The sequence below is a fragment of the Apteryx rowi genome, unplaced genomic scaffold (genome assembly GCF_003343035.1).
Source record: "Apteryx rowi isolate R43461 unplaced genomic scaffold, aptRow1 scaffold_1019, whole genome shotgun sequence".
Classification (NCBI taxonomy): domain Eukaryota; kingdom Metazoa; phylum Chordata; class Aves; order Apterygiformes; family Apterygidae; genus Apteryx; species Apteryx rowi.
Genome location: NW_020447219.1, coordinates 1 through 27,211, shown reverse-complemented (window position 1 = coordinate 27,211; position 27,211 = coordinate 1). Strand labels below are relative to the sequence as shown.

Here is a 27,211-nt window from a genome sequence, read left to right as displayed (position 1 = left end):
GCAGACTCAAAATAAAGACAAAACATTAAGTTGGCATGGAAACAGAACTACCCTCTCACCCTCATTCTGTTTTCTCCAAAGTACTGTGGCTTTTTCATTCACTCTTACTTGAACAGTGTAGAGCAAGTCTGCTCAATGCAGCTGCCCAATGCTGTACCTCTCCCGTGAACGAAGGAGCACATGGGGCTCCATTGTTCAGCTTGGCATCTATAACCAAATTCTCTCAAAATTCTTGAAAGGAAGTACATGTATTCTGTTTTGATCTTGTTGAGCTTCTTTGACAGTTGTCCTGATTCAAAACCTCATAGGCAATATAAACATTGTCATGTAAGTCAGTTTTCAAGCAAAAATGCCTTCATGAACCTTGGATTTCATGTTGTAACATAAATTGGACTTCAATAAAATACAATTTTAAAATATTAAAACAAAATAGTTCCTCTAAATGTTGTATCATTTTTAATACATCATAAAATAGATCTATTTGCACTTTCCCCCAAATAATTATTTCTGTCTCTTCATCATAGTCTCAGCTCTGATGTGAGTATACATATGCTAAGGAAATCTGAGGAAAAGGAATAACTAAAGCAATGAATGCCTATTCACATCATCAATAATAAAACCTAAGCATTTGAGTCCTGTTTTAAATAAGTTACTGGTGTATTTGATGCTCTTGACATTTATTTGGAAACTGCAGCTTGGAAACTTCCTTTGTGCTTCATTTCTAAATTTCCATATGAACTTCATTATACTGACCTTCCAAAAGGCAAAAGTGGGTTACTAAACTTCTTCGGAGTTTCATGGCAGTGGTATTTCAGCAAATCTTTTATGATGCATTTTTTTTAAACACTAAATGAAGGTTAAATTAATTGTAGGACATTGAGACCAGTCTTCTCTGCCTGAAGGTAAAAAGCCATACTGTTACTTCAGGGCACACGTAGTACTTTATTCTGCTGCTTTTGTTCTTCTTAGCCCATGCAAAGGAAATCTCCCCCAGCCTAACAGAGTACCCACCAGGCCTAACTCTGTAGCTGCTATGCTTCTTTTCTCTGCTTTTTTTGTGGCAATGTGTGATTGAGAGAGAGGACACACTGGAACAGGAGAAATGGTGATTGGAGCCTGCTGTACTTCAGCTCTCCTTACCTGGATAGTACGTAGTCACCTGGGGTCGCCAGCCAGCTGGCACGTGTTGAAACAGGCCCTGATTCTTGGGCTGTTACTGCTGCTGGCTCCTGATGGTCCTGAGCAGCAGTCTGGAATAGGTGAGTCATTCCTGTCCAGGTGTGTGACTAGGCTCAGACACAGCCCATCTGGTTGCCATGCAGTGGGATACCCAGCAAGGCATTTTCTTCCCCTTCTCTGCTGTATTGCCGGCCGCCATGGGGAAGCTGTTGAACAGTTGGAGTTGCAAAGGGGAGGCAGCTGTTCAGTGCTCCAAGGTCCCAGAAGAGCTTCTCTCTGGGCTGCAGGAGGGAGGCAGATGGAGAATTGAAGCCATATTGCCTTCCCTAGTGAATGAGCTGATTCAGATATTTCAATTTCAAGCTTGCTGGACATTGTCAGGGAATGCATTTTTTATATATGATAAAACGTATTTTCTTTTTTAACATAATTACTCTTGAATGTTGCGACTTAGAAACTCAGGGGCCCAAAAAATTACTGTAGACCAAATCCATGTCCAAGTACAGGGCAGAAATATATGGATCTTCAAGGACAGAACCTGCTTACTTTGTAAAAAGTGTGGTTGCAGTATGGAGCACTGTGAGTTTGGGAACAGAAGAACAAGGAATGGTGAAGAGATCGTAAAATGTTGAGAGTCAACAGTGGAGGGGTTGATGAAGGGAACTGGCATATTCCCATAGAATTCACATAACGAGTGATCTATTTTCTATACTCTTATCACAGTAGTAGAGGTTAAACTATTTTCTTGTACATGGCACATAAAACTTCTGATTTTATGCAGAACGTGTAATGTAAAAGTAATGATTAATGGAGAATAAGCTGTCCTGATGTAAGGTCATTAATCACTTAGAGTGTAGTAAGAATCACAGTTCCTTTGCTCTGGGGTTAGTTACCTCAACTCAGTGCTTTCCACTAAGGTGCTTTCTTGTGGACAAAATCCGTTTATTTTATGAACTAGATGAACAGCAAGATGACAAACATCTCTATTTTTTAGAAAAATAATGAGCTTTGATTCTGATATGCTTATTTCTGGATAATTAATGAGAGTTTATCTTGACTGTGCATCATTTGACTTTAGTGAGTGGAAATGATTTCCCAAACTTACAAACTGTTGTTCAGACCAAGGGAGAGATTTATTTTACTTCACTTAAGTGTCTACATAGGAACTAGTCAATATACACCCTCATCATGAGTCTTTGTTGAGAAACAGTATTTCTACAACATGATCCATCTCTTCCTAACATAGACATCTAAATGAAAGAGATAAATTGCACTTCACAAGTGCCTGTTCCTTTGCATTAACTATAAAGGGCATTTGAGGTGACTAGCTCAGATGTAGATGTCTAAGTTGAGTGACATGAAGTGAGAACAGCTGAAAACTTCAGTGATTTTGTGTACCACTAAGAGAACACTGACATACTTCTGTGTAGCCAGACTGCTTGATCTCATTTTGATCTTCAGTTCTATATGCTTTTGGTGATAGTGAGAGTTCAGAATTCATGTGCATGCATTAATTTTACAGAATATGTGGTATGAAGCCTAGAGATCTAAGAAAATGGAGTCCTATATTTTAGTGAAGGAGAAGACATTTTAAAAACTGACTTTAAATGTACAAATATGTTTTGGTATTTTTCAGGGCGGAGATCTAGACTTTAAAATACAAGAGTACAAAGAATCTGGGAAAATATTCACTCAAAGACAAATAATAGAATGGTTTATACAGTTGTTACTCGGAGTCAACTATATTCATGAAAGGTACAGTCATTAATATGAACACATTTAGCTTGGGAGGAAAGTGAGTAGATTTATGCTAACTAGATATTCAAACAGAAATGAAACCATATTGATCATTTTCTATTGATATATAATCCAGTTCAACAAACTGGAATTCATGTAGTATACCTAAAATATTATATCCTGCAAAAACATTCCCCTTTTAAAGTGTATTACATTTTAGCAGTGCATTGGTAGATTTCAACATTAGACATACTTTGTCTAGAATCCAAGTGAAAAATTTAGTACAATAGGAAAAAAATAGAATATAGTACAATAGTTCAATATTGTTAGATTAAAATAGATTAAAAGGTTAACATAAAGTCACTTTTTTCAAGGGGAGACAGCTTACTAGAACTGTCGTGGATGTTTAATGTGAAGGCTCAAATGTATGTGCTTATCCCACTAAAATCAGTGAAATTGCATAGAGATTTCTTTGAAAAGTCATTAATTTCATCAGCCCATCAATTCACCTAAAAATTTGCTATAAGTCATCCATACAATGATGTCTGTCTGATTAATTAACACATTTTCTAACTAATAGTGTAAGATTCCACACCACCAAAGGCATCAAATTAGTCATTCTATGGAGAGTCAAAGAGCATTTGTTTAAAAACTTCACTGCTGTAGGCAAGTGACGAGAGTATGGGTTTCACTGCAAGGGTTAAAAAATTTTGCTTAAGCCTCAGGAATCTGGCAGCATGACCATCCTCTGGCTCTGCTTGTAACACACTCCACTCATGATGCTCACACAAGACTGTTGGACAACTGCGGAAATTACACTTGGTTTGAGCGAAGGTGATAACAGGTGACTACCCTAGCTAGTTGATGTCCGCTAGTGTCATTCTTGCCTGGAGTATGATTTCTGCAGGCTTACTTTAGTGTTTTAAATAGTTCTTTCATTGCCAGTGCACTGGAAATGTGGATGAGACCTGTCTGGTCTCACGTCATCCTACATGTCATCTTGTGCTGTCACCTTGGAGTTGCATGGGACTATTTAGTGTGACTAAAGGTAGGGTGGCAAAGTGCTTTGCTGAGTCAGGACCAAATGCCTAGCGTGCTGCCGGATTGAGAGCTGGAGGAATAGCCAGGCAAATGGGAATGAAAGGCTCCTTTTCTAGTAGCTTCTCAGAAATAGTAAGGCTGAAGAAGTTAGCCTGGCTTTCAGCTTCTTCTCACCTTTGTCTCCTTGTTGCTTTTGACTACTGCCAGCTCTGAGATATCACATTAATGAATAAGATAGAGAATCCTTTCTAGAGAGTATCATTGCCCAAAAGTCAAGGATTTTTCATCCTGCCAGGCTGAAATATTTGGACTGTTATTACTATTGGTCTTTGGGAAATAAGAATTCCATTTCTGCAAAGCCCCTTAGCAGAGGCTAGGATGTTTATCTGTAATCGTCTTGTGTGGCATCTACTCTGCCAATTGTAAATAACTGATTTGGACACTACCTCACTGAAATTTTAGGTGCATGGTTTGGGGAGATGAGTCAATCTGTCCAAAATACTGGTCTAAATTATTAATACAGTCAGTAGAGAGAGATGTTTATGTTTGATAATTAGGTTACACTCCAGAATTTGGGAGATGAGGATTCAGTCTTTTTAAGCTGAATAGAAACTAGAATCCATAGTCTTCTGCTTTCTGCATGAGTACTCAAAACCCAAAATTATTATGCAGCAGATTGAGGGTGAGAGCGGCACCAGGTTGATGTAGCTGTTTCAAATATATTTAAACTTTCAGATTTCACTGCAGGACCTGGGCCTAGTTTGATTGCCTAAACCTGAATTGCAACAGAGCAGTATATGGAGATAGTCACCTGTCACCAAGAATAAACATTTCTGGGCATGCATGGGCAGCTAAAGAGTATGTAGGAAATGTTTGACCTACACTGAGAGATGCCTAATGAGCTTTTTCACCTACAGTGTCAGACAGTACAGGAAAAAAGGCGGAGTGAATTGCTGTCCAGGACCCAAAGCATTTTGTTTCCTAAATGCCAATTTATGTGGGACTTGGACATGATGTGCCACCCCCACAGACTACAGTGATGGGAGCACAGCAAATAGTGCTGTTATGATGCTGAGCCGAAAGGACAAAAGGAAGTGGAAATAAAACCCTTCAGTGTTTAACTAAAGTAGTGGGCTTTTTTTCCCTCTAAAACTCCCATTTAGCATTAAAAATGTTTATAATCTGGAAAGTCCGCTTTTGATGAAATCCTTGCTTTAAAATATGTGTTTAGACAATGTGTTGTATACACTAATGCATAATAATAATAATAAATTATAAAAGTTATTCTTTTTTTTGTCTCTCATCTCCTGTATTTCCTCATGCCTCTGTTGTTTCAAGTTCTCCCATATGTTACTTTTGTCTACTCATCTTTTCTCTCATTTATTTTTCTCATCTTCTACTTGTTCTCAGATAAATCTTTAAAAAATTCCTGATAAATAATCCTCCTTTGGTAAATTAGTATATTAAATTACTGGGTTTCCTGAAAAGCACAGTTTAATTTAATTCTCCAGTGAAAGCAACAATTTGATTTTCCAAACAACATTTCATTTTCTCTCTTTGAATCAGAGGTATCTAATAGCATTTCTCCAGACACATTCAAATGACTTGACAGTTTTATTTTTATTTGTATTTCCTTTATTGCATTATATATTTTTAACTATATGCATATTAGAAAATTAATTCTCTGTCTTATAAGTATTGAGCCAAAAAATAGCTAAAATAGAAAAGCTTAGGCTTAAAAAATTTTAAAACTTCTTGCAGAACTACATATGAATTACTGAAATATAATACATATAATTTTCCTCTGTTTTGTATGGAGGATTTATATATGATTTCTTCAATACCAGTATGGAAAGAAGTATAATATATGTTTTAATTATGTTCTAATGCAAAGAAAACTTTATTTTAGAATTAGAAGCTATAAGTGTTCATAAACTATGGGTTGTACTTCCTAGTGCAATTTGTAAGAAAATCCAGCTGCTGTGGATGGGAGTTTTTATTCCAGGACGTTCATTTTTATTTCTGGCTTTAGACATAGACTGTTCTCTTGGGTTTCCTTCTTGCACAGCTGTAGGTGAAGACTTTTTTGCTACCTAAAATTTTTCTTCTATGATGGTAAAGATTATACAGATCAGACATTCCTGTCTTTTACTTATGCTTTGTAAATCCCAAAGGGGTTATGAATATCTCACAGTGACTATGCTACCTACTGTGTATTTTACATAATTAGAAGGATTTTGGTATTCAAACTTGAAAGTTAAATTATCTAGAATAAATAAATTCAGTCCTCATTTATCACTGGTATAACCAAAGAGAGAAATAAAGGACAGACACATAGTTTAATGGTCTTAGCTAGATGGAGACATTTAACATGAAACCATCAGCTGGTCTCTCTGCCATATTTGCAATCCATCACACACTGGTGAACAAAATTGATCCCACAGCATTCAGGCAAACAGACCATTGATTACTTTAACCCTAATTTGAATAAAGCTGACCATTAGGTTATCCATCACTTTGCTAATCTTTACAAACAAAATGCTTGCACAGAGATTTTCATATAGTCACCATCTGTGTAAACAAATCTGTTGCTTTCAGTCTACAGGGCAGCAGCCTTTGCTCGAGTAGGTTATCTGGATTTCACTTTGTCTTCCCTAGAATAGAAGTCAAATTTGCCAAAAACATCTCAGGTCTCTGAATAGTTCTTCAGTTAGAGCAATCCGCTGCAGAACATTTCACGGCAGTAAAGTACTTCATCTTCAGTCAGCTCTGCTTGCGAGTATGGTGCAGAGGAAGCTTCATGCAATGTGAGCAGACTGCCCATTGCACATTGATTCATGCTGTTTTTATGACTATGAGCCATCAAGCATGTACTCTATAGTACATATGGGTACATTTATAGCATCTTTAACAACTACATTTACTCAAATTTGAAATCATCCTCAAGTGCTAAATTCTACCCAAAATATCAATAACCATTCTGGTGCCTGTCAAGTTAGATTAAGTTTTGATAGGGTCTGGTTAACTCATGTTACCGTTACAGATCTCTCTCTGGCTATGACACAAAGTCACAGGCTTTCTTAAACTGAATTTACAGTGCAGACTTAACAGTTATTTATTACAAAAATTGAAGTCACATTTTCAATTAAGGTTTCAGCTTGTGACTTGTTTATCTTTTAACATATTCTAGCAGAATAAGGTAGCTGGTATCCAGAAATGTCGCCATGGAGAAGTTGTTCAAACTCATTTTGAGTGATGTCTTTTATATCTTATTTTATCTGCTCAAATAATCTTTGTTCTTTATTTTATCTGCTTAAAAATTCTATTATCCAATATTTCTTAACCTTATTAATTCATAGGAGTACCTTATAATTATTGGCAACACTATTGTGACCAAAGTATCTTCTCTTTATCTCATTTTGAAGTAGTAAGTTACTGAAAGCTTTCTGGATAGGTTTTGTGTATGAAGATACCTCTTATTCAGATTGCAGATATCCAACAAATTTTTAGGTTCAAAGAGTGGTGTACTCTTATATGCAAATACTGATTGTATTTCTACAAAACTAAAAAAAAAGATTTTAAACTACCAACACTCAACAGCAACACACAAGAAAAACCTCGCTCAATGAAGTCAAGTTCTTTCAAAGGCTCTGTGCCATGTATGATAAGCAAAGACTTTATGAGTCTGAACTAACAGAGCAAGATTTATATAAAACTAAGTGTATATATAGACTTATGAGTAATAATGAGTATCATCTTAGCTTAATTTCCTTATTAAATGTAATGCGTGATGAATGTACTTGTATTGCTCTGGAAAGCTACCAAATATAGAACACATTATTTATAAACATGAGTAGAAGCGCACTGAATAAAACTTTAATTTCTCCCAATGTGCAGCCAAATAAACTCTCTCTAGAAGTATTACTTTCAAGTAAATACTTTCAGAAAAACTGGAAAAAATAATTGCAGTGAAAACTCTTTTCATCCCATTAAATTAGAAATATTTCTTTTTCATATGCAGTCTATGTGCATACCACAATATCTTCTAGTAGTTATTTTTTGATTTTTTATTCTATTTGTGAACTGAACATATTGAACAATAAAATTATTACCTTTCTCGTATGCAAAAATTCTTTTCAAATGAGATGTGGACTAAATTGCTTATTTAAATTGTTTAAGTATTTTCTTCTAGTCTTAATATGGAAACTCTTTTGGAAAACATTTCAGTATCTCAATGCATACAAATTTAATAATTTCATAAAATTTGAGAAAAAATTTGTGGATTGCTGAAGAACAATTGAAGTCTCAACACAATGGATTTTTCTGCTCACATTTCAAGAATCTTAATGCCTCTATTGCTTTCGTTGTCTGTTCTGAATGGCTGGGGAACTACTATATTTGTACTAGCAAATATAGTGCCGCTCGCCAGTACCTACTGAATACTACTGTTCTGACTTCCTCTTGATCAGAGCTGATAACTAATGCTGTGCTATAAGGAACTCAAAGATAGATGAGTTTAAGTGTAATTGAGGTTGTAGGGAGCCCTCTTGGAAGTGTTATTAACAAGAATTAATTGAGAATGTTTTGTATACTGTAGAGGTATTTTGTTTATTTTCTTAATGGGAAGGGGAAGTACTGTCAGACATTAAGATTTCGAGAAATTGAGGCGATGCTGTTTGTCCCACCATGGTGTGTAGTTTATGGTGCTGCTTCAGTCCTTGATGGAAGAATAAGTCTGTCAAAGCTGGTTGTTCTTTTTCCTTTCCTTTTGATCCCTGGTCTGTGTAATGTTCTTTTATCTACAGGAAGGCTTCCAGGCCATTACTGTAGCGATTTGAACTAATAGCCTAGCCTATATACATATTGCTCTTTCAAGTAACACATTTTCTCTGAAGGGGAGTTCTCTGAGCTTTGAGGATCTTACTGCTGTTTTCCCCATCCCTTATTCTACTGTGAGACATCTCATTCGTCTGGCTGAAAACAGGATGTAATGCTTTTAAGAAGAGTCAGCAAGGAAGACAGCACAACACGCTTTTCTTCCTTCTACTGCAGCTCATGTTAAGTCTTTATCAGTGTTCTCAAACTGGGATCCCTGGGTGCATTTTTATTATCCTGGTTGCTTAGGCACTCATCCTGCCTGTGGGCATCTATGAATGTACCTCTGTGTTTATGTGGAGCTCCTTAATGCCGTTGTCTGTGTGTTGTCACTGACAGGTCAGGCTTTAATAGTAGCAGGCTGGCCTTGCTAACAAGGAATGTAGATCAAAGAGATGCTTGAGATATTTGATACTTCACTGAATCCTTCAAGTGGGATGAGGTTGAATTTCCTTTTATATTCCAGGCGAATACTTCACAGAGATTTGAAAGCAAAGAATATATTTCTGAAAAATAATTTTCTTAAAATTGGTAAGATTTCCTTACTTTTTAAGACATATTTAGTGTGATAGAACAGTCCAGCATAAATGTTGTGAATAAGGAGATTTTGATAAGGTGGTATCTGATACAGCATTTTGATTTCATGTCAAACATTTATTTGATAGTCAGACACAAGAAAAGAGACTCAGAAAGGCTGTAGGATCTCTAAGCTGGGGATACTCAGAACTCAACTGGACATGGACCTCAGGCTGCCCTCATGTAACTTTGAAGTTGGCCCTGCTTTGAGGGGTTTGGATCAGATGACTTCCAGAGCCCCTTCAAACCTACATTATTCTACAGTTCTATGATTTTGTGGTGTTTTTAAGAATTACAGAAATTTGATTTTTCCATATTTTAGAATTCTGGCAAATTATTTCCATGGACAGTTATTCTATTGTGTCTAACAATAAAAACAGTGACTTTATACAAATATATGAATATTTGTATATGCTCTTGAAATGTAAATATTTACTTAGGAACTTACCTTTTTATAGTTATTCATGCTTTTAATCTAATATGGATTTCCTGATCTATATACTAGTTCATTCTCTTTATTTACAAAATTTAGTATTCCTAGGCTAACTTCAGTATTTTATTTCCACTAAAATTATTTTGTGTTAATTTCATTTTCATAAAAAGTGCTAGGCATTTATTATAACAACTTGATCTGAACATATTTCTGATTTTTATGTAGTGCTCATCACAGTGGTGTGAAAGTATCAAACTTTGGTGCTTAGAGCTATTGACTGCATACACATTGACAGGGCAAAACTTTTCTTAGTATGGCAACAATATCTTTAGCCTTGATCTGTAGAAGTTACCTGAAGAGGTAGAAAAAGGCTTGTATTTTATTTTAATTCCTTGGCCTACTTTCTGGTAATATAAGCAGGGTTGGGTAAAGACTAATCCTCTCTTTCTTTGAAATGGATGTTAAGTGGAGATGGGGAAGTATGTCAGGCATTTACAAAAAATTTTAAATCAGATAAACATCCAGATAAGAACTTTTTTCTGGTTACAATCAGTTGGGGTTGAATTTGAAGTGATGATCAGGAGATGAAGAATTTCTCCATCCTGTTACCAATATGCTGAGCTGTCCAATAAACTCTTTTTTTGTGCTGACATCTTCAGAGCTTTGACAGTTTATACAAGCTGAGTATATGGCTCTTAATTTAAAAAATTAAATGTGAACAGAAATGTATATGAAATCTGTAGTAACCTTGAAGTTCTTTGTATTAATTTTAGACTTCTTATTAATTTAATTGTTTTGTGGGGTCTTTCTGTTGTTATCGTTAGGGGACTTTGGAGTTTCCTGTCTTTTGATGGGTTCATGTGATCTTGCGACTACATTTACTGGGACACCATACTACATGAGCCCAGAGGCACTGAAGCACCAGGGATATAACACAAAATCTGACATTTGGTGAGTAGTCAGCATGCTATTTCAGTTGGATTATTCATTCAATCAAAAGGAAGATTAGATAAAATGACATTTGCTAGGTCACCATCTGCTGTATTTAGGAAATTACTTTTTTTTTAAAAAAAGAGGTTCATTTTAATGTAAAAGGAAGCAGGGCTTCTTCTTCAGTAGGGTGCTCACACTTCTCCACTAAGACTGTTCCAGGCAGTTTTTGTTATATGTTACAATTCAAAGGTTTGCTCTTTGTGTTAAGAAGCAGGTAGTTTACTGCTTTATAGAGTTATCTCAGGCTTCAAAGGAGAGTAAGATTCAGCTCCTGTTTGTGCTGTGACACAGGGTGACTGTGGACCGAGTCCATGTTCTGCTAGGAAGGAGGAAATCTTTTTCTTTCTCTTATAGAGAAACACCAGTGGAAACAAGAAACTTTCTGTGAAGCTTACAAGTGGACAAGAGAATAGTGATTCCAGGCTGAGAGGGAATCAGGAGAAGCTTCATAGGAACTCAACTGAAAAACCTTGGAAAATGCTAGAAGCAAAACGGCACTCTGTTTTAGACAAGGCTTAAGGGTAGGTGCCTGAGGAATAAAACAAAGTGCCAATCCTGCATTCATGTGATAAGAAGAATCCCGGAGATCAGGACTTCCTGAGGTGTTGGTTAAAGAATCAAGTTGAGAACCTGACATCTGTTGAAAGACTATGAAACCTTTGAGTGTGCAGGTTCCTTTTTGTAGTATTTCGAATCAGGAAATTTCCTTCATAAAGCCTTTAACCACAGGAATGTAGTTTGTTTACTTGATAATTTAATCTAGCTTTCACTCCATTCTGCCTTTTCAAAATATATTTGTGAATGCAGGATATAATTCTAAAAGTTGAGAACAGTAACAGTAACCATTTTTAACCAGTAACAAACATTTTTCACAGTTAACAGGCTCAATCCAGTCAACAGATGAGTCTAGAATCTTGTCTCATGCTCCCTATAGCAGAACTGACATGGATTTAATGTAAGATTCTGTCTTGTTCATTTGTATCAAAACAAATACATGTAGTCAATAAAAATATGTTGAGAGGAGATTTCAAAATATGTGAGAATTAATGAACAGGCAGAGAAACCTGTCTTTTGTGGTCTATTACTGTAAGGAATAATTTCCTCTTATTGCAGTTGAAATTGGATGTAAAGAATGTGGTTAAGTTCTATTCATAATTAGAGGTCTCAATCCATGTAAGTCATACAGAGTAAATAAAAGCAGAAATTGGTCCAGTATTTTTATAGACGACATGTTGATCACCCTTTTTAAGTTTACAAAATAGCAGAAAAAAGCCCCACAAAACAAGTCACTAGCTAGTAGCTTTCTGTTGTATTTTGTGCATTTGTATTTCCAAAGCAGTAACCTACGCAAAATTCTCAGCTGGGGCTGCAGCTGCCCTCGGTAGGAGGTTCTTGGCCCTCAGTAGGGGCACTAAGGACTGGTTGTGCCCTGACTCACTAGACCCACTAGACTTCTCTTTGTGAGCCAAGAAACTCTTGTGATGAAGCCATCATCATTTGTATTTTTGATTAAGTTGGTCATTTTGTCTCTTCATTTAATATTTTAATATTGATTCTGTTTCTTTTCTTTTGGATTTGCTGTCTTTATACACTGTCAGTAGTCACTGGGCACATGTGAGTTTGAATTGTCCATCTCACTTATTCTGTTTGTGAACCCTCCTGTCCACTCCTTTGATCTGTACATCTCGTTCCAGCCCATTGTGTTCTGAGAACCCTCAATAGCAGTATGCACCAAAGTTTTTATATCATTTTGCATTTTCATTTCATAAGACATCACTTCATATATCTTCCTTTTTCTTTGATTGTATATGATGAGGTCTGTGTCAAAACTTTGAAACATTTTACGGCTTTGCATCTGGTTTTTGATTCTGAAAATTTTTAGTGGATTTTTTCTAAATGTTTGTTGATTAAGAAGTTTGCATGTGGCAGTAAGATATTGGTGATCAGCAAGCAGCATGCTCAATTTTTGAACAGATATCTTTGCATAATGTTTTGGGGAAACTGGGGAAGAGATGTAGGGGCAGGGTAAAGACCATCCTCCACAAGTTCAATGGAAAGCATACTAGCTATAGGGACAATCTAAGCTCCATTCCTTGAAATAGAAATTTATGATTGAGGTGACCATGCCTTGCAGGAGATCATTGAGCTGTTGGCTCTAAAAACAAAGTCACTTTTATTTATCTGAATGTATGTAGAAGACATATTCTCTTCAAAGTTCATTTGACAGCTGTTTTTAGTCTATCATGACCTGGTAACTGAGGGTGGATGAGTTTCTCTCTGCAGCCTTTTGTTATCAAGCTGGTACAAGGGTTGGTAAATTTGAATGTCTCTCCCTATTGAGAAACCTCTTTAATTATGAGATAAAAATATGTTTTTAGTAAAGCTGATGAAAGCTCAGTTTTAGTTGCTGGATACATGAGAACTCTGCTGCAGTTCTGCTGTTGTTTTAGGGATTTTGTTTTGGGGCTTTCTTTAGCATGACAGCTCATTTTCCTGGAGCCAGTAACTTCGGCTTATTAGAGAAAATGGTTTCTTGCAAAAAATGATGCTAAGTTTCTACCTTTAGAAGCATATTATCCTGCTAACATTCTTAGCTTGTTGGCTTACCAAGAGTAAATCTTAGCCTTATTAAAATCATTTGGAGTTTTGCCTTTGATTTCAATTGATCCCACAGTTCTACTTCGTTTTGTCTAATTAGGTCTGCACTAGCATCATTATTTATGATAATATCTCTCTCTATATATGACATATATATATATAAATATATATAAGCATAATTCTTTTTTTTTTTTTTTTTGTATTCTCACTGAATGTAAAACCCAGGAGAGGATGAAACAGGGTTAATTCTACACCAGCTAAAATGACGTAGGATTTTTACAATTCAACAGACAATATGTTCTCTTTGATTCTGACTTCAGCAGAGTAATGTGTAGGTATTTCAAATAGAACTGTTATTCTTTGTCTGGTTATTTATTCTCGTACCCGAGGTCAGATTTGATGAGGCTGCTCTTGTGTCCTTCAAACTACAGTATATTCTACAGCCCTAATACATCCATCCATGAGAAAGGAGGAAATGATAGAATTATCTGTTGGGCTGAGGAACAGCCTACTCCCATTCACATAATTTTTATGCAGCGACACATAAGAAACCCTAGTAGAGGTGAACTTCGTATATAAGCTTCATATATCTTACCCTCAAACCTACCCTATGCAGCAGGCCTATGCCACTTGTGCTACTGGGGACCAAACATGATTGTAGGAAATGACTGAAGGAGCGAGCATTCAGTCAACTTTGATTCTACAATGTTTGTAAGTGCCTAACATAGACCGGACATGTATTTGATAGATCTATCAGTAACCTCTCCAAAACTTGATAGATCAGGTTGCTTTTCTTAAAATTAGTTAAAATAATGTGAAATGGAATATTTCTAATATTCAGCACTCAAAACTTCTAGTTTTGCACAAATAGCGATAATGGCATAGAAGTAAGTAAAGCTAAATGGTGTGATGTATGAATATTTCTGTTGCTGCTGGAAAGGACCAGTCTTGAACTCCATAAAAAGCCTGTGCCCTTAGGGTCATGCAAATGGAAAGAAGATTGGATTGAAGCTCTAGATTTCAAATGAAGGTTGGGTAAAAATAAACGGCAACTGTCACAGTGCTGGAATGTCTGGGCTGTCCGTGGGGTGTTATGTACGGGAAGACTTAGCATCCAGACTTCAGGGCTCAGCTTTGAGGTAGTGTCCAAGAGTTTTCARTGAAAAACTGAATTATAATATATTCCCCCCAGATGTTATTCTTTTGCCAATGTAGTTAAATCTGAATGGGTCACAGCACCTTATCCTATGAGTTGATGTGGGTTATTATCCACTTGTTTTGGTGTTTTCTGAGTGCTCATTAAACATGCAGGTAGCACAACATGTGGATACCTCCTGCCACCAAGCGATTACTGTGAAGTCCTTCTGCAGTGCTTATGGCTGGGTGAGAATGTGCTGACTACCTTGGAGGAAGCACTCTTTAGTAACAGAGTTTCTATGGCTCTGATGATTGTTAGAGCTGGTTTTGCATGCCTAACCAGAGTAAGATAGAGGGTTTTGATGCAAGTAGCATCAAAGTAATACTTCTATCGGAAGTAGCATGATCATTGCTTGTCTGCATTTCATGACTCTGCAGGAGGTAAGTTGGTCCAGAAGAAAGTCCAGCACTTTTACTGCTTGCTCCAAAACACAACTCAGTCCATGGCCATGGTCCCACTGGAAAGAGTGGCCTCCAAAATATTGTCTCTTGCAGCTGCTGGCCTTGCACTCCAAGGTAGCATTGGGATTGCTGAGCATCCATGCTGGAAGAGCCTGTGTCTGCAGAAGACAGGAGGCACTGAGGTTAGGAGCCCAGGGCTTGGAGGTGCCAATGTTCCTATGTTACAGAAGTTCTCTCAAGTGTAATTTTTGCTCCTGTTGTAACTTTGTAGACTTCAGAGGCGCCTTTGTTCAGGTGACAGAAAGATCTACTTTTGTCCATTTGTATCAAAACTGTGCACAGGCACAAGCAAACTTGAAGAAGAAAAAAAGAAGCGGTTTCTGTAGATGAAAACTTGAGCAGGCTAGCTCAAGTCTCCTGGGGCTCCTCAGTCCTTTTTTAAACTTTAACTCATGTTCATCCATTTAACACAGGTATTAATGCAGAAAGCTGGCTCTTGAGCTGTTGTAATTGCCATACCTGGCAGCTGCCAGTAACATCAGAGGGACAGTGGCAGTTCACATCAAACAGAAGATGTGAGCAGAAGAAACAAACACTTCTGAAAGGGGAGGAAGCAGATTTTAGAGGTAGAAAGGGAATCCTCAGGTACCTTTGGAAAGTCTCCCGTCACTGACACTGTAATCGCAGCATGCTGTCAGCACAGAGGCTCCTATATGAAGCCGGAGCCATCTGCCCACCTCAGGTAAGAAAGGGCATCAAAGATCTGGCATAACATTTATGCTAAGCCATAGTTCCCTTTGGGGAGTGCCCGCTCCATCTCACAGACTGATTCTACACTGAAGTGTAATTGCTTCCTGTACCTCAAGTTAGGTAAAATAATCATTATTACTGTAAAAGTCAATGTTCTAAAGCAGCTAGTTGTTTGAAAACATAAGCCTAAATTTTCAGGTGCCTGTGAAGGTGTTGTGTCAGGTCACCTATAACTGAGAGTTCGTAACTAATTGTGAGGACAGCTTCATGGATTAAGCAGCAGTATGGATGAAAGGACTTGCACAGTCCTCTCTGCCAAGGAGGGAGCCCTCCCCCGGGGCAGTGATAACAGGGGGCTGAAGCACCAGCAATCTCTGGGCGTGCGATTGAGCGCCCCCACGGAGGTGCCAGGTGCTGCCATGGCTCTTAGGAGAGACAAAATCCTTGTGCCGTTTTGCAGGAAGGTCAGTTCCTCATGAAGAAGTTGCCCAAGTCTTTTACGACTACCTGAAGCAACATTCTCTCTTCAGGCTTGTCCTTCTGATCTCTAGCAGGGCTCAAAATATTACACACAAAAATTCAGAATTACAAGTGTTCATGTGTTAAAGGTAAGAAATCTTCTAGAGGAGGCAGTTATTGCTGTCTCACTAATGTGTCATGGTCCTTCATGGACACTCTTCAGTCCACTTAATCATCGTTCATTGGGAAGACCTGAATTTACACGGAGTTGATAATATACTCTAAAGAGACATTGTGCTTTTCAGGTTCGCTGAAGTGTTCTGTGACCATCTCTTGCAAATTGGCTGCACTATGCACAGTGTAGTAGCTGGTGCAAGAAATTTAGTCCTTTATGACCCAAGGTGGATAGATGGAAAGAGCCTGATATTTTACAGTTTTTACATAAAGGGAAAATTCTGCAGTTAGGCTCAGAGAAGCTGCAGTGTTTATGTTTGTCCTCAGTTATAAGAACAGGGCTGGTGTTCTTTGCTAGTCCATTTTTATTCCAAATCTTAGTTCACAGAAGGCGGATTAAGAGAGCAATACATGTCTTACTTCCCCTCCCTCAGCCTGGACTGGCTGGGTAGTAAGTGAAAGCATTTGCAGATGTCACGGTCGGGGGTTTCTTCTTTTCCAGGCAAGGAGCTGCCTCGGGAAGCTGGTGTCGGTGCAGCAGCTTGAGCCCTTGCTGCCCTTGGGGCCTCCTCCAGAAGAGCAGACAGGCTGGGAAGAGTTGGGGCAATGCTGGCAGCCAAGCTGAGATGTTGGCTAGTTGAAGAGGCCGAGATGGGTGGAGGGTTAGCAAAGTGATTTGTTTGCATATGTTTGGCTGCTGGGGCTCACTTGCATGTGAGCCCAGCATGACGCAGAGACATTGCTGTGTCCTGGTGACCCGTCCTGGCCCTACGTGCTGTGTGGAGTGAAAAGCGCTGGTGTTCAGTGTTGGCCGGCGTTCCCCGACGCCTGGAGCCGTAGCATTGCATTCATATTTTAAGCAAACTGAAGACGGTATTTGTCATTTTAAGGCACTTTTTACAGTTCAGGAAAGGTTAAGTGATGTGGGTGGGCATAGTTGCAGTCTGTTTCTCTGGGACAGTGAATGTTTTATAATTTGTAGAAAGCAGAACAATGAGAGAAACCACACAGAATAGCTGGTGGCTAAGACCTGTGATGTGAAGGACCAAAGCTGGAGTTCCTGGTCTGAATCAGACAGAGCAGAGACCTTGCTCTGAATCTCTGATGTCCCACATGGACAGCTGGGTTGCTTTCAAACCTTTCCGAGCAGAAGTTTTATCAAAACTTTGTGGCTAGCAAACGGTCCACGTTTCTTGTTTAACCTAAGTTCATGTCCCAGTGAAAAACGCTTTCGTTGAAAAATTCCTAACCATCTCTGTACTTGTTGGTACACGAGAAATGTGACTCTTCACCTGTGTTAAACCACGTGTCTTGTGTAGTTTCTAAGTGTATATGTTAGATGCTTTGCACTTCAACCCTAGGCCAAATTAATCTTTTAATCCTTTCATTTTACAAGGCATGTGTGGTTTTTCTTTTGCTATTTGTTATTTATTTATTTATTTATTTATTTATTTGGGGGGGTTGTTTTTTAAAATATTTTTGGTAGAAAGTAGTGGATGAGGCTCTACCCATATTGCAGCAATGTAATCCTCCTAAAACTATTCAAGAATTATGGCAAAATAGGACTCCCAGCACCGATGAATGCAGACAAAGTCTCACCAGTGTATTATCAAGAAAGTGATCAGAGATCCAGTGGGATTATGTGAGAGTCTCCCAACACAGTAACAATTTTAATCAGTTTGCTTTTATTCCAGCCCATACAGTGAATAAAGATCATCATTCCAGCCCAAACAAACTTGGGTTTTGTGACGTGAGACACTATTTGAATAAAATGAAAGCATTTCTTTCCAGAGGAGAGCAAACTAAAAGAAGGTGTCCAGTGCATTCAGGGCAGGTGTGAATGCTCATTAATGCATTAGGTGAGCCCTCACTTTTTTTCTCCTGTATGTGAAGTTTCCTGCAGGACAGGGTGAGTGGGAGGGTTCCCTTTGTGCTCTGCAGGGTCTTGGTGCAGCCTCCAAGGAGGTCAGTGCTAACTGCCCCAAATGCTCCTGAAGCTGAACGTGGCTGCTGTCGCTTCCCCAGAGATCCTCTTTTGTTGCAGGAAACTGGGAGTTCCCTTTGCACAAGGGCTCCCAACCAGTTTAGCTCCTGCTTTCTTCATACTGGGGATTGAGCATCACTCTTTCCCATCCCAGATGAAGCTATTGCCTTGTTCATCTCCTGAATAATGTTAACAAGCTTTGCCTGCCCCAGGAGGGGTTAGGACTGTTTGTCCCACATTTTTTCGGGTTTTCTAGCCCTGGGAGCTTGGGGTTGCTCAGAGGAGACTCTGAATTCTGTAGTCTTGTCGTCTGCCAAGGATCAGATATAGATCCTCAAGTGCAAACACTGAGTGCCTTCCAGTATGGTGCCTATTGTTACTGTATCTTATTGCGTTTCTGAGTGACAGATAAACTGTGTGCAAATAATCAGCAATAACATCTCTCTTTTTTTTCTGTTCTTTTCTTTTATTGAGCTGACAACACTTAATACTTTGTTTTGCTGAAATTGTGTATTTTGCAATAAGAACTAATAAAACATTCACAAGGAGCTAAACATTTTTTCAGTTTTATTTCCATTTCTTTTTATTGTAGAAATGCTAGATGACCATAAGACTATCAAATATCTGGGCTAATTGAAAAACTCATTATAACTGCTATTATAGACATATGAAAAAAGTAAATCAAGTCCCACCTCCACAAGCACAAGAAACAGAAAGAATCTTTCCTTTATTGGAAAGATTAAAATCATGTTCTTTTTAAAAGGACCTAAACTAGCAAATCTTTGCCATGTTTTTGGCCCCTGCCACCATATATAACTTAATGGAAATAGGTGGTCTACTCACCTAATTATAAAGGTTTTACAATATCCAAAGTTATTTCTAGAATATGAAATCTGCATAACTAATAATAGTCTCCTCAGTGTTTGAGGTTGTTACGTGAATCTAGCTTGTGTAAAGGAGCATTTTGGAATGGGATTTTTACATTGAAAGGAGGCTTATTTGTTAGCATAATATAAATGCTCTCCTGCTAACTCTAAACCCACCTGCTTTTTGAGAAACACAGAAGATTTCTGCTAGCATATAAAATACTGTTTATTGACTAGATGAACTGCTAATGCTGTAAAGAGGGTTTGGTACTCAACTTATAAGGTGCTTTAAGCAGTACATGTAATTCTGGGAGATTCCTGAGTCTTTAGATGGTTAATTAAATGTTGTGGTTAAATGTTAATGGCTGCATGTTTGGGAATAGCTGATAAAAGCCAGAGGGATTCTGAGATACTAAAAATCTTTAAAGTATTGGAGAGATGCTTAGTCAGCATAATGGAAAATGAAATGTAACTCTGATAAAAATAAATATAACAGTACTGTAATCTGTGTTTTTTATAAAAGCTGCTATGTGTTCAGCCTTAAGCACTCTCTGAGAGAAAAGACCTGAGAGTCACTGGGGAAAATTCAGTGGAAATATCCATCAAGTACATGGCATTATTTAAAAATCTCATGGATTTTTTAGGTGCATTGACCCTTTGTTCCCTTCCTTCAAAAAGGCCCCACAGGAATTAGTATGGGAATAGTATACTGCCATTCTATCTAATTGCCTCACTGAGCCATGCGATCCTGATCTACCTGTCCCCATTAGAGAGACCCCAGAAATATGCCGGAGGATTAATGACAAGCTCCATACAACTGCAAGGGAAGAATCCCTGCCACGAAAACCTGATAGGCGGTGGAGGAGTGTTACCGTGGTGTGTGTGTACATGTAGGTATTCCTCAAAGGGTCTAGAGTCAGCAAAGTCTTATGACCTTCTGGTACAATTAAACCAAGAGCTATATGCCACAAAGGTATATACATTTAGATTGTCTGTTTTTCAGAGGTTAATTAAAAAGCTAACTTTGATCTTACAGCCTTTAAAGACTATAACTTAGTTTTGGAAGATCTACAAAAGACTGAAGATGTTAAAAAGTCAGCAATGCTTGTTTAAAGAAGTAAGACCAAAAACATCAGGGAGAACTTAGAGGCATGTCAGTTGATGTTGTAAAAAATATACTGAAAACTGGCCAGACTCTCCTTTTTATGCTATAACTGAGCACAACTGACTTTGCTATGAAATGAGCACACATCAGTTTTGCTGAAACAGAGTGCTGCTGCTTTGCACCTTGGCCAAATCAATTCACAAACATCGAAAGCCAGCAAACCAAATGCTCTGGCTCATAGTTTTATGACCGTTTTGTAATTCCATAACATTAGCAGTTATACAAGCTAAGACTACTTATAAAAGTAATTGGAATATATGTTTTGGGTCATAAACTGATTGCTAATGGGAATCAGGAAGCAATTTTCCCTTGCTGTGTATGCTCCTTAACACATGCTTGGCTGGGGGCTGTAGAGACAGGGCTGCTCAGTGAAACGGCGTCTTGAGGCAAAAGCTTGGAGGTGGCTCCCTTGGGCAGCTGCAGCTCAACAGCCGTCCTGGGAAGAAATGACCTTGCTCTGGGAGCCAGGGCAACATTTCTCAGCCTAGGAGAGATTTACTTCAGTTCAAAGAGTGGTATCCTGCAGTAAAAACTTTTATTCATTTTCTTTCCACCACTTTTTTTCCCTTTTTCTTTCTTTCTTTTTTTTTTTCCCCCATGGGACAGATGGGATTTTCCCTGGGTAGCCTGTTCATAGCGCTGGCCCTGGCAGAGTGCCTTGGGCTCTCTTTGTCGTCTTTCTCCAAAGCCACAAGTGTAGTCAGAGCACGAAACCAGCTGCCTAAATGGGCTTCCCTGAGGTGGGAATCCTGTGTCCCTAATGGCTTGGTGAGCAATTCCTCGCTGCAGGAATCAAGCATTCTCCAAAACAGATTGATTCTGCAAAAGACAGTTGTAGTACAGTCTGTCAGGCTGGAATTTTCCCTTCTTTTTTTCCTTCCCTCTGGCTGGCTTTCATTTTTATCTGACACTTTTGGGTGCTATGTGTGTATTTTTTTTTTTTCAAAGTAAGTATTTTCTCATGTAGGAGTTGTCTTGTTTCAGAATCTGAGCCTATACTATTCTTTCATAAATATACATCGTTGTCAGTACATTACTGTTTACAGACTTTGGAAATAGGAAAGTTAGTAGATAGTCAAATCTTTTAAAAACTAGGCAATTATTTAAGTTCCTCAWTAGTTGGTCTTTATGCAGTTGTTAGCAAAAATGTTGTGCTAATTGTTTTCAGACACTGCTTTAAAAAGTTCTAGTGTGAGAGCCCTCCTATTCTGCCCCTTCCTTATTTGTATTGTATGTAGATACTGGGTTTCAGCTTTAAAATTACTTGCTCTTGTTCTGTTGTTGCCAGATGGATTGAATTAATCCTTTGTCTTTAACAAAAAAATAAATAATTGGAATTTTATTCATTGCTTGCTTTCAAAAATAGGCCTATACTTTTACTTTTTTTTTTAACCCAAGCCATCCACCGATGCATACTTCTGCTTATTTTCAGTATGCTCTATTTTCATACTACTTCTGTAAATGAGCGATACCACAATCAAGTACGACATTAAGAGTAAATTTGCTCTCATTTTTAAGCTGGTTACTTAGGTGAGTTTGATCCTGTAGTCAGGTCTCTTGCCAGCCTTTTCTGTGGCCTTGGTCAAGGCCTTCATCAGTGCCGCAGTTCTCTGGTCTGTAAAATGAAGGTAATACTGGGCGTGCTTCAAAGGCTGTAAAAGTTAATTCCCCTGTAATTCCCATGTTTTTGTTGTTGTTGTTGTTTTTCAGTACATGTGTCAGAACGCAGTTAAAGTGCAAGCTATTATGAATAATCATTGCATAAATTATTATGAGGGTATTTATGTTAAAATGTTTTCCTTGGTGATCTTCTGTGTCATCCCTTAGGATTCAAGAAAAAGAGCCTGGTAAATAGGCTGATGGTAAACCAAAGGCCCATTTAAAATTTTCTGTTTGTGCTCATTCCTCCTGGTTTCTAATGGGTTAAAGCTGACACTGGTTCTCAGTTAGGTCTCCAGACCTGAATGTTCAATTTTTTTCCTTTCTTCTCCAAATAAAATTTCCTGGAAATTTAGATGTTTCAATATGAAACTGTCATCTAAACTTGGTACTACTTTGAGTCCAAACTGATTTTTTTTTTCCCCCCGATCTAATTTGGATGTGTGGCCAAATGACTGAAACTGTGCTAGAAGACATTTCTGTGATTTAAAACCGGCATTATTTAATTTGAATTTGAATTTTAGCTTTGCTTTGCTGTCAAAAATTAATTTGCAAAACCAATTTGAACAAATCTATGTCTAAAAATTACTAAAACACTTTCTCGGTCAGTCGCTAATTAAAATACTTCATATTTAACTTAATGAGTAAAAACTTAAGTTGATTCATATAACAGGGTTTACATATGTATATACACACATGCATATATGAACAAGTGTATATATATATATTTATATTGAGAACTTAAGTTTACACCTGCATTTATGGAAATAGAATGATGCTTGCTCCTGTTTTTAAACATAATCTGTGATCTGAATAAGAATATTTCAGATGAAAAGGGTAGCACGGTAATGAATTATCCTGTTCTCAGAAGAGTATACAATTTGGCTAACCACAGATATTGTGATTTTTATGTACTGTAATGTCACTATGCATGCTTCTTTCAAAAATATTGCCTATAGTATTCCTATTATTTTGTTCTTCAGGTCTCTGGGATGCATTTTATATGAGATGTGCTGTATGAACCATGCATTTAGTGGCCACAATTTTTTGTCCGTAGTGTTAAAAATTGTAGAAGGTGATACACCTTCTCTTCCTGATAGATATCCAAGCAAACTGAATGCTGTGCTGAACAGGTATGCTATTTTATTGTTTAGCAGTTTTCTAAATTAATTTGGAAGATTATTGAATTATCACTTTTTTTTTTATTATTTCAGCATGCTAAGTAAGAATCCTTCCCTGAGACCAGCAGCAGCAGAGATTCTAAAAATCCCTTATATTGATGAACAACTGAAGGTATACAAGGAGACAAAGCAGTAGCTGTACATTTACCGTCTGAGTATGCATTTTGCAAAAGTGAAATGGAGGCAGAAAAAAATGTGTAGACAAAAAATAAGTCTGATTGATAGAAATTCATGGGAACTGCAGTCCATGGGACTTTCAGAACTAAATTGCAATATGACTGAGGTAGGGAGGCAGTGAGAAATGAAGCCTGAGTCGTTTATGTGCGTTTATGTATAACATGTGCAGATTGTTTGGGTCTGGGTACATACAATCTCTGACCTGTTCTGGTCAGTCATAATTTCAATGAAAACCAGTGCATCTTGCTCTTGTGGTGCCTGATTTAGCATATATACTATTTGGCTTTCTAAGGAGTTGGGATAGAAAACTGTTAAATCACTCTTTGCATTAGGACTGTGCTGGATCATAGGTGAAGAGGCTGGATCATTTTAGCCCTAAGTATTGAAATGGCTTCTATTTTATTTTTTTTGCAGAATATACAATACAAATTCACACATATGCCTGTGGAAAATAAAGCATTTCACTGGCAGAAAGAAGCTGCTCATATTGTTGATGCTGTGTAAGTATTTTTAAGTGTTTTGTGGGCAGTAGTATATGAAATTACAGTGTTTCCAAATACTATTGTGTTGTAAACATTTATTTGTGTTAATCTCATAGTGCTATATTTTTAAAGAGACCTGTTCTCCAAAAAGGCTTATGCAGAAGGACAAGCACATTAATGAGATATATAATTAAGATTTAGGGTGAAGAAGTCACTTTAAAAGCCAAATTTTTATTATGTAACTGTGTAAACTGTGCATGCATATGTGGTATATGCATGTGTTAATTTAGTACCAGTTGGTATGTTAATAAATCATGACCTTAGTCTTTATATTTTGAAGGCTTAGATCATCATTTTAATTATGTCATGATCATTTATAGCTCTGTTGTTTATGTACCTACTAATTACTGAATTTGAAAGTTATGGTTTCTAAATGATGTCAAACTAGAAGTATAAATATTTAAACTAATATTCAGCTGGTATGTCTGTAGAATATCATTATATTTGTCTTGTAACTATACTGAGAAATTAACACTAGCAATGTTTCTTGGATCTTACATTGGTAGTGCCTCTGCACATAATCTGTCTTTTTAAGCACTGAATATATTTTTAATTAATAAATTGTGTTAAATTGCAATGCTGCAATAGTTAAAGCAAATGTCAACATGGGTAATTTTGTTCTGCCTTTGTAAATTATTCCTGCACTTTCGAGTAGAGCTAGTGTTTTCCTTTGCTTCCTGTCCCCAAGTTTTCTGTACGTGGCTTCGCGCTAAGAGATGGTACATTCAAAATCAGACCTTCATGATGTTTCATCCTACGCAGAAGTAACAGCCATCCCTGTCTCTTGCTTACCTCTAAATACTTGTCCCAATACGCATATCTTTTAGCCAGTTTAAGGTACTCAGATTGTATTTGTAGAGCTCTCACTGCTAGAAATTGAGGTGCAGGTTTCCACCCCATGGCTCCTGTTCTCACGTTCTCTGGCCAGAYGAGTCTCTGTCTTCTCACCAGGCTGGAGTCCCTTGTTTGGGTTTCCCGTTCAGTATGAAATGGGCCAGTGAACTTTGGAAGCATAGATGTAAAAGGTAACAATAAATGATACCTGTTTTGCCTAGTAATAACTATCTAATAAATAGCAGCAAATGGAGCCCACGGAGACTGCTGTCCAGTTTTTGGCCTTCTTGCTATTCCACTATTATTGCTCTGCTAGAAGTAACCCTTTGCTATTATTACTGGAAACACAACAGTGAGATAGATGTATAATAATCATGAAAYATTAGGCATCTCTTATGTCCATTGCTTCTGTATTCAGATTGATTCAATTAACTGAGGGGATTCCTGCCTCTTCAAATGAAATATAGGTGTTATTTGGTACCGCAGTGATGTTCCTCAGGGATATACCTTAAATAGTTCTGGGGCACTGAAATCTAGCCCAAATATTATGCTAACCCTATCTGGATTATATTGAGTATTAAATGCTTATTAAAGCATGAAATATGGGAATCATTAAGGAACTTTTAATACATGCCTTTATTTTGTGGATTTTCATTTATGATCTGTACAGGATTTCTGATTATCTATATGCACCAAAAGGTTATGTATACATTGAGGAATCAGTACTTTACCTGCAAAATGTACGCTTAGACTTCGGATATMCATATGCTTCTAGACTAGACTGATCAAACCATTTTCTATTATTTGTGGCATATACTATATTCCATACCTCATCCATTGTCATTAATTTGAAAATTTTGAGTCTTGTCACCTTTCAAATTGACATCATATATTGACAACACTAGCACACAGGGAGGACATGAGTGCATCTCCCAGAGTCTGTAACTATTATTGTATCTGTTCAAAAGCAAGTCCATAATCTTTGAGATGAAGGGCAGATTCTAACTACAAACATAATGTTCTTATACTTTTATTAAAAGCAGGTAGAAAGTCCATTTCTTTTGTATAGAAGTCCAGAGTTCCTGTGGAGTGTGGAGCAATGGAAAGCAACTATTTTTGTTAGAGCATGGAAAATTACCCTGAGTTTTTCAAATTCAGGGCATCACCTTGAAGAAGAAAAAAAAAATCCTAAGAGAAACTTCACTATAAATTATCTTCAAATATGCTATGGTCTGATTCTTTTAGGTTAAGTGTTTGCAATATATATATGAATAAGATCATGACTTTCATTGCATTTATGAGAATGCTGGCTGCCTGTATAGCTAGTGGTAAGCAAAATGCCAAAGCATTTTTGCAATTCAAGTTCTAAACAGGTAGATAAAATTAACTCAAAATACCTGAAAAGTGATGCCTTTCATAAAGGAAAGTAAAGGAATAATTTAAACATAGAAGATTGCACATATCTGCTATAATGAAGCAATGCTGTAGTCTGAGTGTGTATACTATGGTGTCCTCCCCAGTCATTGCTGCTTTACATCTATTGTATTTTTTCTCATGAGGAATTTTCTGGCATGTATAGTTGAGTCTATTTTTTTCTAATAAAAGCTTCTAATGGTTTAGTTTATTCCACTCCCATGCAAGTCATAAATTTTAAATATTTAAGAAAGCATAAAACTGTATAAGTTCAGTTTCATCTTGGATGAAAAATGGCTTTTTTTCCCCTAGAGGTTCTGATGATTTGAATTGGAGTTTGTTCCAAGGCACAGGAAATATGTCTACCTTATTTATACTTGAAGAGTTAGTTTCTTTCTGATTAATAATTGAACTGTGCTCGTCTTTGTCCTTAGTTTTTCATATTTTGCTGTAACATTCATATCTTTACAGTATTTCCCTCTATAGCATTTGAAAAGGATAGTGAACACTTCCCTTCTCATGTTATTAAAATCCTGATTTCAATATGATAATCCACAAGGATCTTTGCAATTTATATGGTTACAAAAGTGGGCTCTTAGATGATCAGAAATGAAATTATTTCATAAGAGCAAAAATAGCTATTTGAAATTCATACTTGATATCATAAAACTAAACAAGCCAAAATTTCAGTGTAAGTGAAATAGGACTGCCAAGGTATTGCAAACTGTGGTTTAATATGTGTAATCACTGCAGGTTGTGATATTGATCTCAGATTTTATATCCTTTTTCTGACAGAACAAATATTACTCTCCCATATTGATAAATACAAATGAGATACATATCACAGAATCACAGAATCACAGAATCACTGAGGTTGGAAGGGACCTCTGGAGATCATCTAGTCCAACCCCCCTGCTCAAGCAGGGTCACCTAGAGCACATTGCACAGGATTGCATCCAGGCGCATTTTGAATATC

The 27,211-nt window shown here is 37.3% G+C and overlaps 1 protein-coding gene across 1 annotated transcript in view; it reads left to right on the top strand.

The window, feature by feature from the left end:
• Positions 1 to 23,950, top strand: part of NEK11 (NIMA related kinase 11) — a 49,102-nt gene extending 25,152 nt beyond the window's left edge. The window contains exons 3-8 of the mRNA XM_026064888.1: positions 2,816 to 2,934; positions 9,299 to 9,363; positions 10,666 to 10,792; positions 23,072 to 23,221; positions 23,303 to 23,381; positions 23,861 to 23,950. Coding sequence (XP_025920673.1) covers positions 2,816 to 2,934; positions 9,299 to 9,363; positions 10,666 to 10,792; positions 23,072 to 23,221; positions 23,303 to 23,381; positions 23,861 to 23,950 — 630 coding nt within the window. The remainder of the gene's footprint in view (positions 1 to 2,815; positions 2,935 to 9,298; positions 9,364 to 10,665; positions 10,793 to 23,071; positions 23,222 to 23,302; positions 23,382 to 23,860) is intronic.
• Positions 23,951 to 27,211: the final 3,261 nt, after the last annotated feature.